General features: G+C 35.4%; 1 protein-coding gene across 3 annotated transcripts; it reads right to left on the bottom strand.

Annotated features, from left to right (window-relative positions):
- Positions 1 to 556: 556 nt before the first annotated feature.
- On the bottom strand, positions 557 to 8,713 carry LOC110021962 (protein BREVIS RADIX-like). Of its 3 annotated transcripts, none has more exons than XM_020720701.1 (7): positions 8,515 to 8,713; positions 7,758 to 7,931; positions 3,617 to 4,029; positions 2,873 to 3,008; positions 2,547 to 2,708; positions 2,190 to 2,446; positions 557 to 970 (listed from the first exon to the last, which is right to left on the bottom strand). In XM_020720701.1, exons 2-7 carry the CDS (start codon positions 7,866 to 7,868, stop codon positions 892 to 894), a joined length of 1,158 nt encoding a protein of 385 aa, XP_020576360.1. In that variant the 5' UTR covers positions 7,869 to 7,931; positions 8,515 to 8,713; the 3' UTR covers positions 557 to 891. The 3 variants fall into 3 exon arrangements, with proteins under 3 accessions (XP_020576360.1, XP_020576358.1, XP_020576361.1); XM_020720699.1 differs by having other exon boundaries at positions 7,758 to 7,919; XM_020720702.1 differs by lacking the exon at positions 7,758 to 7,931.
- Between the last annotated feature and the right edge of the window lie 8,181 nt (positions 8,714 to 16,894).

Below are 16,894 nucleotides of genomic sequence, written 5' to 3'. Positions count from 1 at the left end.
AAAATCCCATCAAGGTCAAGAAGTACATAATGAACTTGTTGACAAATACAAGTCATCAAAGCCAAACAACATCTTCCTTGGCACTCAATGAAACTATTATTCAACACGAATCATTTGAAGTCGCCTATAGCTCATCAAATCAACTCACACAAGCTACCTAGCTATTCACCAACTAAATCTCATGAGAAATCACCCTTCCCATATTAAGCCCGGTTATGTAACTTTACTAAAATTACTCAAATATAGCATTCTCTGTAGAACAAAAAGTGCCTAAACTCAAATCTAGAAATATTAGATCGGAGGGTGAGCTTGAGAGATTTATTATGTTGTGCTAATTTTAGACTTTCTAGCAATCTCACAAAATTCCCTTAAAAACTCTTTCAAGTTTCTCTATGTCGCTCTCTTTCCCAATTTTTTTTCTCTATCCATTATTTTGAGTAAAATTTTGTATAATCCATGCGCAAATCAAAGTCCAACAAATTCAATCATTTTATGTAAAACTATAAATCAAAATCAAACATAAGAGAACCCAAACTAAATAGATCTGTTTCTTCCATCAGGTTCAATTTTTTGATTTAAGCTGCTTTATACGCCATTGTTTGGCCCACGCTTAATTTTGTAAGAGCCAACCCCACTTGCAATTCAGAGGTTTAGCAGTAATTCAGCCTGAGATTCCATGTAGAGACAAAGCACAAACAATTACAATACCAGAAAAGAGCCTCCCCCAAGGCTTCAACCCGACCCACTACAAGGATAGACTACTTACCAACAAAAATTAAATAAAATATCAAAATAACAATTACCTTTCGTGCCCACTTTTCCCTCCACTCTTCTTTTCTCAGTTTCTTCCACACTTAATGTTGTCAGATTAGTGAAAAGTATGAAACAGACCTACAGATACTGCGCCTGTATCCGTTCTCTATTCTCCTCCCACCACAGCTTGGCGTGTACTTCTCCAAACCTTTCGCGACTGCAAAGAGGCGAATTGAATCAGTTTATAAGAGTGTTATAACAAAAAAAATATATAATGCACATAAGACGTGTTAGGTTCCATGCATTGTGCAAGTTCTCATACGTTATCATTGATTTACACCCAGAAACATATGAAATTGTTTTACACTAATAATTTTTGCACAGAAAAAATATAAATAATTTATATCTCAAGCTAAACTAGCACATGGTGCAAGATACTTCTTCTAACTAGTAAGAAAAAACCAAGATATTACCTTAATAAAAAAAAATAAGCTTACAGAACTACCAAAACAATTTCAGCTTTAAGAAAAAAGTTTGCCATGAAAAATTTAACAGAAAATTACTTTTCATAAATATGTGAAAAAAGAGAACGTATTTACTGCAAGAGATGTAAAGAGGGCAAGCTACCTTAGCCTGTTGATTGAGAACTTAGTCTGGGTTTAAGGCCATGTACATGTGGTGTGCGGTGTATTTTCCCAAAAAAGAAAAAAAAAAAGAAAGTGATAAAGAATATATATTTGAATGTATCAATCAATTAATGCCCTTTATTCTTCCTTATAACTATTGAGATAACCATCACGTATGTTACTCAAAACCAGAAGTGAATATCAACATGTGATGCAATATTTTATCATTCTAATAAAACAATTTATCCAATGGCATACTTCTACTATTTTATCTATGGCCCTGATAAAGTGGCAACCAAGCAAAAAAATAAATTTCTTGTTATTTGCTCATCCTTAGAGCAAATAATTCCGGGAACGCATTTCACAAAGTATTTATGAAATAGATGATGATCAATAATGGTACAAAGGATTAGCCACAAAAATAAGCAGAAATTTGAGTTTAAACTGGTGAAATTATGAAAAAAAGGTTGCATTGCTAATTTGATACAGCAAATGAAAATACTGCCATTTGTTAGCACAAATCAATTGCAGACTCTTTTTCATCTTGAATATCAACAACAACAACAACAACAGCCTTTATCCCACTAAGTGGGGTGGGCTACATGAAACTTTTTTGTCAATTGTGTAGTAATTGTCTTATTGTCATTTAATTCTAATAAATTAAAAATATTTTTTACACAACATGCCCAAGTCTTTTTAAGTCTACTTCTACCTTTAAGATAATTCAAATCTAAAACATCACACATTTAAGGATGACTCCTCTAATCTTACACATCATGAATGAAAAGGAAAAAAAAAAGTAGTTAAAACCTGAATCTGACGCGACGAAGCTCTCGGGCGCCATCAGGCAGCTCTCGGATGGTAATATAAACTCCAGGTTCATCCTGCTCCACCCACTCCGTCACCTCCTGGTCACTCGCATTGCTTATGGAAACGGAGGCCGCCTCATCCCTCGACGACGTTGTCGTCCTCGAAGCATCAATCGACGATGCCTCCCCTCTCACCGCAGCCACCACCGACGCCGCCCCACTGCTGCTGCCGCATGCTCTTAGATGATGCGGCATTATGTACTCGGAAGGGTCCGGCACCGAAGGCAAGTAAACTCCGCCTCCTCTGCTGGATATCGATGGCGGACGGGAGCCAGAACGGAGGAGACGGCGGCATTATGTACTCGGAAGGGTCCGGCACCGAAGGCAAGTAAACTCCGCCTCCTCTGCTGGATATCGATGGCGGCCGGAAGCCAGAACGGAGTAGCCGGTCCCGGCCGGGTGGAGGGGTCACTGGACTCTCCCTTGTTGAACCGGTCCGAGAGTAGAATGACTCTCTTTGCTGAAAAGAAACTCGAAAATCATGAGCATTGTCCTTACATAACTCATTAAAAAACCTTCATCAATTATTACCAACAGAAATTTAAATAGAACCCAACGAGGGTTTCTTGAAAGAAGAACTTTTATTAGTAAATTTCTCGGGAATTGGGGGTAAATTATATATACCTCGCCGCCGTCGTCGGACCTCGGCGGAGTGGGGAGACCTTGTCGTCTGAATTTCTGCACGTTGTAGAGCTCCATTATCCTGTCATAGTTCTCGCCCCACCACCTCTGCGCCTGCCACTTGTTGAACATCTCCCGACTTTTTTCACACCAGGCCATAAAAATATATATATATCCCACAATTCAATCAGCAAGTGAAGTGATAATTTCTACAAAATACGGTGGGTTGTGCGTTTTTACACTTAAATTTACAAAAATATATAAGAGAAGCAAATATATAATGAATTTTCTTTATAGAAAATAGATTAAAATACTAAGTATTAAATTAACAAGTGATACAAACCTTATATAATCTTTTTATTATCATAAATAATTAAAACATAAAAATGAAAAGGCAGTAACGGTAAAATTACGTCCCTGGCTAAATTTCTAGAAATATTCAAATCAAATTTTAAATATTTATTTGCTTGTTTTAATTTTCAATTTTGAAATAAAGTCATGCTTCTAAACCCTAAACAAAATAAATTCCTGATGAAAAGGCTACATAGTTCAGTTAGAATAATGCGGACAAACTTTGAGGGATACAACAGCTACCCTACAATTTATTGTAATCTTTAAAATTTAAAAAATCAAGAACGTCATTAATCAAAGTTTGCATTCTTCTGAAAAAAAAAAAAAACTTAATCTTTAATAAGAATAGACCAAAAATAAATCAATAAAAAAAAATATTGATCATCAATAACAAACCTGAAGCGAATGCGCTTGAGATCGTTGCCTGCTCCGCCAGGGAGAGAAAGAAAGGTGATATGGACTCCTGGTTCTACCTGGGCAATCCACTCCTTGGGCTCCCCATCATCCGGCAGTGCAACATTATTTTCTCCGGCGGACACCGGCATGCCGGAGCCGCCTGGAAGAATCCACTTTGCTCTTTCTCTGCCATCAGACGTCCCAGCTGGCTCCGAAGGCCTCACGCTCGTGAAGTCCCACGCCGGCGTGGAGTTCGAGCTCGCGGCACCGAGGTAGGTGTAGTGGCCGTCGGCATAGTCATCATCTATAACAGGATAACGATGGTGGTGATGAGATTTGGGACGGAAGGAGGCGCCGCTACCCCCCTTGCATTGACGGTAGACGCCGGAGAACTTCAGCACCATGTCTTTTAGCTGCAGGTTGTTTATAATCCAATGCTTAAGCTATCTAGATAAGAATTTGAATTTGAACGCAAAAACTGAAAAGAAATAGTTTAGTAGTAAAGTCAAAGGTCGATTAGTATCGAATATGAAAAGTTTACCCCAAACATATAATCAAATTAAAAATAACTCCAAGGAATAGAGACCTATTTGTATTTTGAATATTAAATCCGAATTATTGATTTCCTACCCTACAAATATAAGTTAATCGTCACCACTGAATTTCACTGTGCAAATAAGAAATTAGGCGCACTGTTTTCTTATCATCTTTTTCCCTAAGAAAAAAAAAATACAATGGCTGACCGTCAAATTTTGGTGGAGGGCACACCGGCGGATGGGCCCCAGGAGATGATTATTCTAAGGGTCATTTTGCCAAAATGAGGCAAGCAAGCGGTCAAAACGAGGCGACTCCTGCTAGTGGTTAGCACACATCGGCATGATCACAGTTCACACCTGTTCCTTTCGCCAGCACTTCTAAAACAATTTTACTATTCTAAGAAAATAAGCGTCACTTCAAAATAAAATACATAAAAATTCAATTAATCAATTTAATATTTTCCAACAAAAGAATTTATTGAGCTTTCTAATTTGAAGCAATAAAGCTGGATCCAAAAAGCAAACAAATTAATGGACTTGAAAAGTAATCGAGTACTTCGGCTAAGAAGAGTAGTACAGGCAGTAGCGGCGAAATAGAGTGAGCTCTGTGGAAACTGGATGGCAATAAATGGTTTAGACGACAGGCAGGAGTACTTGGTGAAGACAGGTTCCCTCGTCAACGTAGTGTTTCCAAGGACATCACACACAGCAGCTAGCAACAGCGTAGGAGATATGGCTTCTAGTGTTTAACCTGTGTCCTTTTCAGTCCAGTATGACTTATTTACTAATTTTTAAAAATGCAACGGTAATATAATAATATGTCAGTCTTAGATATGAATTTGAAACAAGTAACAGCCATAAAGGAATCAAGATTAGTTTTATTGAAGTTTAAATCTATTGTTTATAGCCAACAACAAATTCAATTGTTAATAATTTTATGCATTAACAATTTTTTTATTAATAATAAACCTGGCGGTTGTATGAAAAATATTTTTAAATTTTATAACATCTTTTAAATATCAAAAAACTTTCGAGCTGTTCACCTTTGTATGTTTTCTTAATTTAATTTTGTTTATATTTTGATTTGAAATAAATATATTGAAGAAGTTAAAATTATTTTAAAATTATTTTGTGTTTTTAAAAATATGTCCATTCACTATTTAAAAAACCATCTAAGAATATGATAAAAAACATATTTTTAAGAAAAAAATGGGGAAAAAAAAACTTTTGGCATCCAATTTATGTGATTTTTAAACATGCATTTTAATTCATTGCTCTTGGCACATTCAAAAAAACCTGCTACTAGTATATTAACTATTTGGGTTTGGATTCTTTTACCCCACGCGGCTGTATGTTGATGTGACTCAATTCTATAGTAATATCAGGTTCAAGTTGAGCATTAAAATTATCATTAACCAAAACTAAAATCAACTCAAATAAAAGCTGGCGGAAGGGCAGAATATCTGACCCATAAAGTTGAATCATATTTTGGATATAACTCTCAACGTCTTTGTCCCAATACACATCTCTAAATACATAAAATTCTAAAAAATAACTGTTTGTCCTAATTTCATACACATTAAGTTGCTGTTTTCTTTAAACAATTTCGTCGTTTATCAAACCCACTTGTTCTATGTATTCGCTAAATTTCATTCAGCCCACATAGTGATTAGAGCAGAAGAAAGTGGTGAGGCTTAAAGAACAAGATGGAGTAGTAAGACTTTATTCTTTCCGTGAAGCAAAACCTTGTTTCATCCAATGGATATCTTTCACAGCGCGCTCCTTTTAAAAAAGACTATAGCCAGACTGACCCTTACGAGCTTATTCTTCTCTTTTCTTTAACGCAAAATAAAGCGGTAATATATAAAAAAAAAACAAATAAAGACACGAAAAATACATAGGGACAATCGGCAATCACATCTCCGATCCCCCAAACCCCTTTTTGGACGAGCAAGCAAAGCAAAAGGAAGAAAGCACACACACACCAACAGTTACTACAATGCTGAGCCAGCACTGCTCGAGCTCATAGATACCTGCGCCTCCCAGGGAATGACAGAAAGGCAACACCATCGTCCTCCCCTTTAACTTGACCAACTTTGTTTCAGTTGGACCAGTGGCAAACACCGTAATTACTCATTTATCTGTACAGGTGCATCCTTTTTCACGTGCAAGCTAGCGGTTAATCCAACAACATTTCACTCACAAGTTTTTGATGTGTGTGTGAATCATGGTTCCGCGGAGCGGAACTTGCGAGGAGGTATTGAAGCAAGGAGACAAGGCGTGCTTAATTAACTTGATTGAGAACAAGTAGTACTACTTACTAGGGTGGAATTCAAATTAATGGAAATCAAACATCAATGAAAAAAAAGCTTTTAAACTCGATCTGAGATTGCAAGATGGAATTCAAATTAATGGAAATGAAATAAAAGGTTAAAAAGCTTAAACTGATATGTTGACTGGCAGAGAAGTTTTTAAAAGAAGAAAAATTATAGAAGAAAAGCGAATATACTCAGCCAAAATATAACAACTCGATCATTCATAATAATTGAAGTAGAATTTCTCACTCAGAATAAGAAATTGGGAAATCTCTACCAAAGAAGAATTTTTATCTAAACCTTTTATTATTCAAATATGTTGTTTTTCAACCTAAATATGATAGTTGGTAGTACAATTAAGAGGTGATTTAAAAATGCTAAGTGGTGGTTCAGAATCACATATTCAATTATACTTAATCACAACGGTTATGGATTTATAATCAACTTTCCAACTATTGGGGTATATGCACTCCCAAAATTACGGCTAATATATATTTTAAATGCTATAATGTCAAACGTTGTATGCCATGAAAACCAAACATCAATGTTTAATGCACTTTTATGGGTTAACTGATAACTAATCAATTCTTTTTAGGATCGACTAATAAGTTTTTTTTTTGTTGCATTAGGCTTACAAATAATTTATTTAGTGAAAGATTAAAAAAAAATTTAAATTCAACTGAAAGTTGGTTGTGTTGCAGTTAATTTGATGGCAAATGAAAAAAAAAAAGTCGTTAAAAGGGTACAACTATGATCCAATGAATATTTTTAAAATATTTTTTAAACGAGTACAAATGTAAAAAAATACCTCCTTTATCAAAATTTGATATGAATAATTTTCTTTTTAAAAAGTAAAGTGTGAAAGCATAAATGCATACAGACATTTATTTCGAGTCATAAATTACAGAGGCCAAAGCATTCAATCAATTAAATTAGAGCCGGATGAAAAAGAAAAGTAGAAATAAAAAACAGTTTCTAAAACTAATGATAATAATGGTCATCTGTGACTCAAACAAAGAAAAGATTGGCTTGTCTGGAGGGCAAAAATAAGCAGGCCTATGGGCCCGGTTCAGGGGTCGGTCGTTATCGAGCCGTTGGGTTTGGTTCAGTGTTTTGAACACTCGAACGTAGCCAATTATGGTCCCACCGGCCCTGTCCCCTTGCTTTGCCCAATTCGAGCAATGTAGCTCGAGGATCGCTACCTATCTATCCATCTATCGAAGAGAAAGAAAAAACAGAGATGCAGAAGATTTGCAGAGAAGCGTGAAGAGAAAGAGGGGTCGGTCGAACCTGAGAACTCAGGCTTTTGACGGCGTCTTTGTTGCTTGGGGTCCCAGCACGCGCGGTATCCTCTCCGTCTTCCTCCAGCTCCTGCTTCGCACACGCGATGCACGCCAGCATATTCGCTTGCCGCTAAACTCACCGCTCGCGTCCACTTTCCCAGTACTATCCCTGAAGTAAATGCTGATTCATTCAGATTCATTAAGCTTGCTGTTCTAATTAATATCCTCTCAGCAAGCGCAATAACAACAAAATTCACAAATTCTCACCACGAAGAAGTTATGCAAATATTTTGTTAATTCAATTTTTGAGATCTTAATGATGATCAACTTGTTAATGCCATAAAAAATTTGATCTCTATTCACATCAACATTAAAAAAAAATTAGTAAGTTCGATATATATGTTTCAATACAACTGTGTTGAAATCCTAATTCAATTTCTTTATCAGGAAGTATGAGCGAATGATTCCATTAACGGGTAAAGGAGAAATTAAATTTGTTTTATCAAATAAGCCCACAGATGCCTTTTATCAAATTATTTTAATAAGGATTTCATTCTTTTTTAGCGCGTCACAAACATTGTTATCTCATGGATCACATCCTTACAGTTGATATCTTGTGTGGAAATCATAAGAGTAATTAATTCGAGAAAAAAAAAAAAACCATTGAAAGTTTCGAGAAAAGAATCAACTCAAAACATAGCTATGATCGAAAACGATGAAGGAAAAGCTAGGGCAAGTAAAATGAGATTCTGAAGAGAGCATACGGGCTTCCGGTGGATACAGGACAGGCTACAATCCCTGCCGAGCCCAGCAGCGAAACAGAGCACTTCGATTGCCGGCTGCCAATGTTTCTTGAGTCCAGCGGCGAGTCTGCAGCCGTCTGTTGTAGTCTGCTCGGGGAAGAGATGGCTGGGGCCTTAGAGATGGAAAGGAGAGCTGGAAATGGTCGAGCGGAGGAGTGAGGGGATTTGGCAACGGAGTTGGATGAGCAAAGGGAATGAGTTTATATAATCAGAGGGGCAAAAGTATATTTTAAAAGCGCAAGATTGGCCGATGTGATCGGCTCTTTGCAGTCGTAGTAATATCTCAAATTTGTTGAGGGCAGCACGGTCATTTGAAAAAAATACATATTTAATTAATTAACTCCAATAATAGGAATGACAATTATCTTCTAGCGGGGGAGGGGCAGGATGCTAATATTTTAAAATTGTAGGAAAATATTAAAAAGGAAAAACGAAGAGAAATTGTGAGTCACACATTTCGGTACAAGGAAATAAAAAAAAGTGATGATTCGCCCAAAGCTGGAAACGAGACAAGGGCTGGAGCTAAGCTAGCAAGGACAGAGCGGGTGGGGAAGCGGACAGGCGACAGTAGAGCCCCCACTCGATTCCATTCCAGGATTCGGGGGCTTCCATGGAATTTTAAATTTACCAAAATTTTTTATTTTAAATATTCAATTTTATTCTTGTTATGCAACATGAAAGAAATATTCAAGGATCACTAGAATTCACAAAAGGGGAGGGAGTTAATTAAATCGGTTGGAGGAGACGTTTTTGGGTGAGGGAGGAGGCTCTCGAGAAATATGGGCTTTTTGAGAGTGTGGTTGTGAGGGGGGCTTTCGTGATTTTTGTTAGTGTAAACGGTCGAACAAGTTGAAACATAGGGTTTCTTCAAGAGCTTTGCTTCCCTACCTCAAGGAAGTGATTTATCTTCTTGTTCTTTTACTTTCAAGTTATTGTGGTGTTTGTTATGTTTTTTTGGGGTTTTGCCCCATTGATTCTTCGTTCTCTCCTCTTATCTCTTCTCCCTCTAGATCCATTCTTGGATCGGCACCACCATCCTTAAGTTGGAAGAACTTAATCACAACTAGTCTTACTAGACTTACTGAATTTAATCTTTCTTATGTTGCTACAGTTGATAATAAAACTGATTTTTAAAAAAAGAAGTTGTTGAAAGATCAAAATAGTGGGATCTTCTCCCTTGTTGGGATCTTTCGCTTGTTGCGTATGCATTGGAGAAGAGTCCATTCTATGGATATCTCCTTCAGGCAATTGGCAAGATCTTGAAACTTAAAGGCTCGGTTGAGCTTCTTTCATTTACTGGGGGTTTTTTCTTATTTAAGTCTAAATTTTTTGAGAATTTACAAATCGTTCTTTATGGTGGTCATTAGTTTATTGGAGGTAAATCTTTTCATTTTAAAAGATGCGTTGATCTCACTATTGTTGAGGTGTAGTCTTTCTTCCTTAGAAGCTTAGGATCTAGCCATAGGACTTTCCCGTTGACTATTCTTGAGGTTTCTGTTGACTATCCTATAGAATTAGTATTGGAACCCTACCCCCTTAGAAATTCTAAACACTTCTTTACTCTTCTTGGAGTTCTACATGTTTGGTTTTGACCTCTAGTACTTAGTACGATGAAACCAACATGGGGGAGCTCAAGAGGAGTCCCAATAGGACTGTGCGGTTAGCCCTGGATGGTGTGGCCTTATTCAGTCATGCACACACACACTTGAATCCCTCACCTTCACTCACAACCTAAACCTTAAACCAAACTTGCTTAACCTGGTTCCCAACTCTTTTGAAAACTTATGTGGGTGGTTCCCAAAACCCTTAGCCCTTGGCTAGAACGGCTAGGACCAACACATTGAGGATCCAAAGTGAGGATTCCCTTGGTAAGGCTCAAAAGAGGGTGATTTTATGATTGGCATCGTCAATTGAACCCCAATTTCACCTCAACTCAAATTATGACCTTTTGCCCCTAAACATTTCCAAATTTACCAAAATACCCCTCAAATTCTTTTTTTTCCAAAATTATGCAAATTATCAATTTCTCTCCAAAAATCATTTCAGATCATCCCAACCCACTTAAATTGCTCAAAAACACCCCAAAATTATCAAAATTCCCAAAATACAACCAAAATTGCCAAAATTACCAAAATATCCCTCATGCCCCAAAAATCCCCAAAATTTCCAAATTTACTCTAAATGTCTTCAAAACCAATTTGAATCACTCAATATCTCCAATTGCACCTAAATCCACCAAAATGAGCCAAAATCCTCAAATTGCCCCTAAATGCCTACTGTCTCAAAATCACCCCCAATTTCCATAAAATTCATTTCAATCTCACCCAATTTCAATTCTAAACTTAATTTCAACTTGTCTAATCCCAATTTATACCAATTTGGAGTCCAATTGAACTCTTCCAAATCCTAATTTCAATCTTAAGCCAAAAATCCCCAATTTGATGCTACCCCCAAATTCCGTTAAATTAAACCACATAACTAATCTAATTCCCCCAATTTCAAATTCTAAGTTCCTCAAGACAATGTTCTAAGCCAAATTGAACCTTCACATGACCCAAATCCAAACCTAAGTCTAACCTAAATTAAAGTCCAAGACAATTGCCCCAAAATTGAACCCAACTCCAAATTTCACCAAATTGATCCATGTAACGAATTTGATTCCACTAAAATTAATTCCCAAATTCTTCATGACACTTCTTTAAACCAATTTGAACTCTCAATTGGTTTAGACCTAAGCCCAATACAAGCCCAAACCTAAATTTAAGCTTAAACCCCATTTTCACCTAAATTCAAATCTTAACCTAACCTATTGGATTAACCAAAAGCTTAATTATCTCTGCCATACATAAGCCCTCTAAGATGCAAATCAGATTACTTAACCCACCTACTTGGTTCCATGGACCAAGAGTCGCCCAAATCATGGAACCTTTTCCTAATTTTAGCTAGACCCACTTACACATGTCATCATCCATCAAAGCCCCAAGATTATCACCATTAAACCATCTCTGATCTTTCCTGCACCACTTAGCTGGCACCCCAGCCCCGGCCAACTGACCTAGTCTCCGAAAAACTCAAAACTGAGGAGCCTCCCTCATGGACCAAACCTAAATAGCACCCATCTAGTGTATCAACCTCCCATTGGTCACTTGCATTGAAATCTTCTCCACCTAAGCTGCACTTTGGCCACCCTTATGGCCTTGTCTATGAATAAGAACCCTCTCACAGCCAAATGAGGGTATAACTTAGGGGAAACTTTGCCCAATTGTCTTCAAACTCTTCTAGCATTCATATGAAGGTCACTCCCATCATTTTAGCCTCTCCCCCTAATTTTAAACTTAAAAAACATGACCTTTTGCGGGCATTTCAAAAAACTCATCAAATCCCTAAATTAAGCCACCCTTAAGCTTCACCAGAGCTTAAGAACACTTCCTAATCAAAATCTCTCTCTCCTAAGCATTCTAACACATTGCTAGACTAAGGCCACACCACCTATTGGTTGAACTCATACCTAAACCTTATACTAGAGGAAGGAGAGCATGTTTGTAGGACTCTAAGGAAGCTTCTGCAACCACCCAATTGAGGCCTCACCTCTTGGGCAAATGTATAACTCAAAATCCCTTATTCTTCGCTCGGTTTCACCAATTGTGAAGTAAACTTGTATTTCATACGCATGTGACTGTATAGATAAGTTCGCTTGGCTTAGATGAAGGTGTAGGATAAAATCCCATGTGATTTGATTGAGTATCGAGTGAGAATTTAGGTCTAGAAAATGTGTGGTTCTTGCAGACAATGACCAAGAACCGTTTGATCGCTTTTGTATTCAATGTACGATCCAGATCCTGTTGGACGATGCTAGGAGACATGAACCACGGGCCGTGTGGTAAGTCTGCATGGAAAGTGAAATGAATCGGAGGTCCCCATGAGGAATGACCTGTGGCCCTAATAATTTTCGAGAGACTTTCGTAGGTAACCATCAATCTTCTTTGTGCATAAGATCCAACTTTGGGTAGAAGCTACCAGTAAGACAACCAAAGAAGGTAGCTCATAACCCGATAAAGGTGACTAATAAGTGGACCCATTGAAGGTAACACCCAAAATTCTTAGTTTTTCATGCATATGAACTACTCATGCTTTTAAAAATATTAATTTCACAAGAAAAGAATTTGTTATATTATCGTATAATTTGTAAGTCAGACGTTCCACTAGTCAATATTATTGTTGGGCTAGAGCTACCAGCAGCCTAAAAAATTAAGAGCAATTTCTTATTAAAGGTTAACAAAAAATAACATCATCCTTACTCCCTCACAAAGTCATCGGGTCAGAAGATTTTTGGCACAATTTTAGGGGGTCCTGTGGAAGCTGTCGATCGCCTGAATCAGAATCCTGTCGAGTTTAGAAAAATATGAAATCAAACTAATATCATATATTTCATAGTTCAAATGAAAGAGCATTACACCTCAAGCCATGTATCTATCTTGAAAGATAAACACATGACTTGATAGTGATGCTCAATAAAATTAAATTAGAAATGCATGACATCCATTTCATCTGCAAAATCATTTCATGTTAACCGACAAGTTCCCCTATTCAATAAAAAAAATTAAATAAAGTATATATTAAGCCGAGTTCTTGAAAGTTTTTTATAAAGACAAGTCATTATAGTTAATTACTTTCTAGATAACCGAAGTCACTTAAGAAAACTCTCAATAAAAACTAGGGGATATTTCCTTCAAGAATTTCAAAGGATAGAACCTTTCAAAGAGATTATATAAAGAGGTGTGAAAGAGTAATGACTCAAATTTGAAACACTTTATTTTTAGCATCCAATGGAAGAAGAACTAGAGGATGACATAGATCCTGAGGAGAACCTCAGTGACTTCCCAATCTATCCTATGGTTTAGTTTAAATTTAGAGGAGTATTATTTAATTGTTTAATTTTGCCAATTTTATTAATTTGGGCTTACATTCGTGTGAGACGATCACACAAATAGCCTGAAAGATGTGAGGATTTAGGTCATGACGAACGCCAACCTCGGAGTTTTCAAACGAGTCAGGACTTATATTGTATAGAAGAGCCATACAAAGACATAAATATAAGTTGAGGATTTATATCACACTAGATGGACAACCTCAAAATCCTATGGCTTGTTATTTATTCTAAATAATGGTTTAGCTGGTGTAGACATGTTTTGCTGTTGAAGATGGTCGTGCAGCCCATGATGCTAGCTCCAAATTCCTCAAAGAAGCAAGTTTAAGTTTTCTAATGTGTCAAGTCTTTATGCAAAATCAAATGTTTCCTAATGTTATGGTTATTTAAATATCACGGAGGATGCTAAAATTGATTAAAGTGATACTAGTTAGGATCCCACAGTTCCCTCATTTCTGCACCACTATTTTCTTCGGATTCACTTAATCTAAATGAAATTACTAAATTCAACTTAATGAGTTCCATACTTTCATTTAGACCATGAGAAATCTTGTTAGCAACCGTAGATTACCTCATCCAAGGGATTCCCGATCATCCGATAGAGACGTTTTAATTTAGCTACAATTTTTTTTTATTTTGTTTGTGATTAAATTTTGAGTTGTTTTATATTTTGACTGTTGTGGCAGTGAATTTTATGTTGTTTTGATTTTTTAATTTTGGTTTTGGTTTTAGTTCCATGACTATCCTAAAAGTTTTAGTTTTGACATGCAGGGTGACTTTGTTGCTTAACATGCAAGTTTATGGGTAGGAAATAAGAGGTGCAGACAAATAAGAGTAAATTACAATGCAATAACTTAAAAACATACCTATCAATTCTTCCTGTTCCTCCACCTAAAAGGTCAGTACTTGCAAAGCATATGTATAATTTTGCAGGAAAAGCGGAGATCACAAGCTTGAGATGTGTCTACCAAATCCTATGTTATACCACTGTGGGTCCAATTTGTTCATCTCTGAGGATGATCCCATTAAGCAAATCATAATAAGTTCAAGTGTCCTTTGAGATTCCCAAAGGATTATGAAAAGTCCTGGGTAATACCTTTGACATTTCACAGTCCCTCAAATCGTTTCGAGTACATTTTGGTCTTATTATGTTTGCTATGTGGTTCAACCCATTCATACCCTTATGCTCAATGAACTTTGATGTTTTGATTATTCATTTAAGTGGGGTAAACATCACTTGATGTGTCACTCATGAATTATACGGGTAAAGGCCCTTACGAGCAATTTGGCTTAATTAAGGGACTTAGTCGGTTTGATTTTTAAAGAAGGGCTTGTAGTGTTTTTTAAAAAATAGTTGCAAGTTAATTATAGGTCATTTTCTAAATCTCATTCGAAAATATTTTGATCAAACCTAATTCACTACTAAGCCCTTAAAACTTAATAGGTAGATTTGTAATATTTTTTCAAAAAATTTAAATATTTATGCTTTTAATCCTTGCTATATGTCATAAATTATTTTAAAATCATTAGTTGGGGTTTTAAGTTAGTGGGTTATGCTCTTCCAAAGTCAAACCCCCCACCTTAATATCTTCTTATTTAATTATTCTTCCAAATTTCATCAATTTGAAAAATTACAAATTTATCTTTAATGAGACCAAGGTGAAATTGGTTGCTACCATTTATCCCTTTTATATTTAAATCATTAAGACATGTCAATTAAGCTCATATATTTCCAATTTATCTATTGGTTGAGCCTAAACATTAATTAAGGCTTAAATTCCAAAATTACCAGGCTTAAATTCCGTCTTAAATTCCAAAATTACCCTTTTGCCCGTAAGGCCTTAACACCTCATAATTCATTAAATCAAACTAAAATGACTTTAAAATTTTTATGTTACCCCACATGAATTTAAGATTTTCCGTTACTCTACTCATGGGTTAATTAAAACAACAGAGGAGAAAATGTGATTTTTTTGAATTTATTAAATTTTATAATTATTTTTAATACAAAAATAAAGATTCTTAATGAAAATTTAATAACTTAACCAAAACATAGCTTCTGTCCTTAAAAAAATTACTGGAGGTTCACCTAGGTCAGAGAATCATATGGACCAATTTTCATGATTTTTAGACGTTTAATTTTATTATTAGAATTATTTATTTTTTAGTATTAATTAAATATAAAATATTATTTAAGTGGAAAATTAAATTTTAAATTTTTCTTAAATTTCTCTAAGGTCAGGGTACCCAGAAAAAGAAATATCATATTTTTGTGATTTATATTTTGATTATTAGAATTATTTTAGTGAAAAATTAAAGAAAATTCATTTTAAACCTATAAAAATTAATATCTTGACTTAGAAAATTAGCAAAATTATTTTAATTTGTCCCAAGTGTTTGGGAATCAAATGTGACATTTCAGTGCAATTAGGAAGTAATTTAGAATATTTCCATGAGTTTTATTATTTTATGATTTTTAATTAACTTTTAATTATTTAAATACTTAAAAATAGTTTAAAAAATGAAGTATTTATTTTAATTATAATTTTATTTTTCTTAGGTTGCTCTGGTCATAAGAAGCTCCCAAAACCAATTTGGTGATTTTTTGAGTTGTATTTTAATTATTATAATTATTTTAATGTAAAAAATGTAATTTCACTTGATTAATTCATTTTAGTTGTCAAATTAATTCCAATTGACTTGAAATTTTTATAGGGAGTTCCTATGATATTAAATTACAGTGTAGAATAATTTTTATGCCACTTATAATTATAATTACCCAAATTTAAATTATTTTATTTTTAGGGGTTGGTGATAATTAGGATTATTTTAATGAGTTAAACCAAGTTTATATTTTTCCTAGGGTTTTATGACCACAGTAAATATGCTAAAACAAGTTTTATATTTTTTTTTGATCAATATGTTAATTATTAGAATAATTTTATCAAAATAGGGACCATCAATTTGAAAATTAGAGATCTCTGCCTAGAGATCTCCCCTGATCTTAAAAAAATCAGGGAAGATTCCTCACGACAGAGAGAACCAAAGCCCTAAAAATCAAGTCATGGTGAAATGTCCATGCAAATGGAGAATCCAAATAAGAAACCAACTATTTAATTAATTAAAAATCACACATGCATCAAACAAACATGAAAGCATCTCCACATTGTTCTCTTTTGTTCACTAAGCAAGTGAGTATTTTTATTTTATTTTTATGATTTTTCTACACCAAGATATAGATTTTTAAAGATCTGGGAATTAAATAAATCAATTAAATCTCGAATTTTCTACTTATCCAGTGCAGTGCCACATTATCCTTGGCGTATCCGAAGCTCCACGCAGTGTCTTCTGGTTTGGCGCCGCCGTCTGAGTTAGCTCGTGCTTTATGAACCAAGTTCTCTTTCGATGCAATCC

The sequence above is a fragment of the Phalaenopsis equestris genome, unplaced genomic scaffold (genome assembly GCF_001263595.1).
Source record: "Phalaenopsis equestris unplaced genomic scaffold, ASM126359v1 Scaffold000154, whole genome shotgun sequence".
Classification (NCBI taxonomy): domain Eukaryota; kingdom Viridiplantae; phylum Streptophyta; class Magnoliopsida; order Asparagales; family Orchidaceae; genus Phalaenopsis; species Phalaenopsis equestris.
The sequence above is the reverse complement of the archived record's forward strand: the minus strand, read 5'-3'. Positions and strand labels throughout refer to the sequence as shown.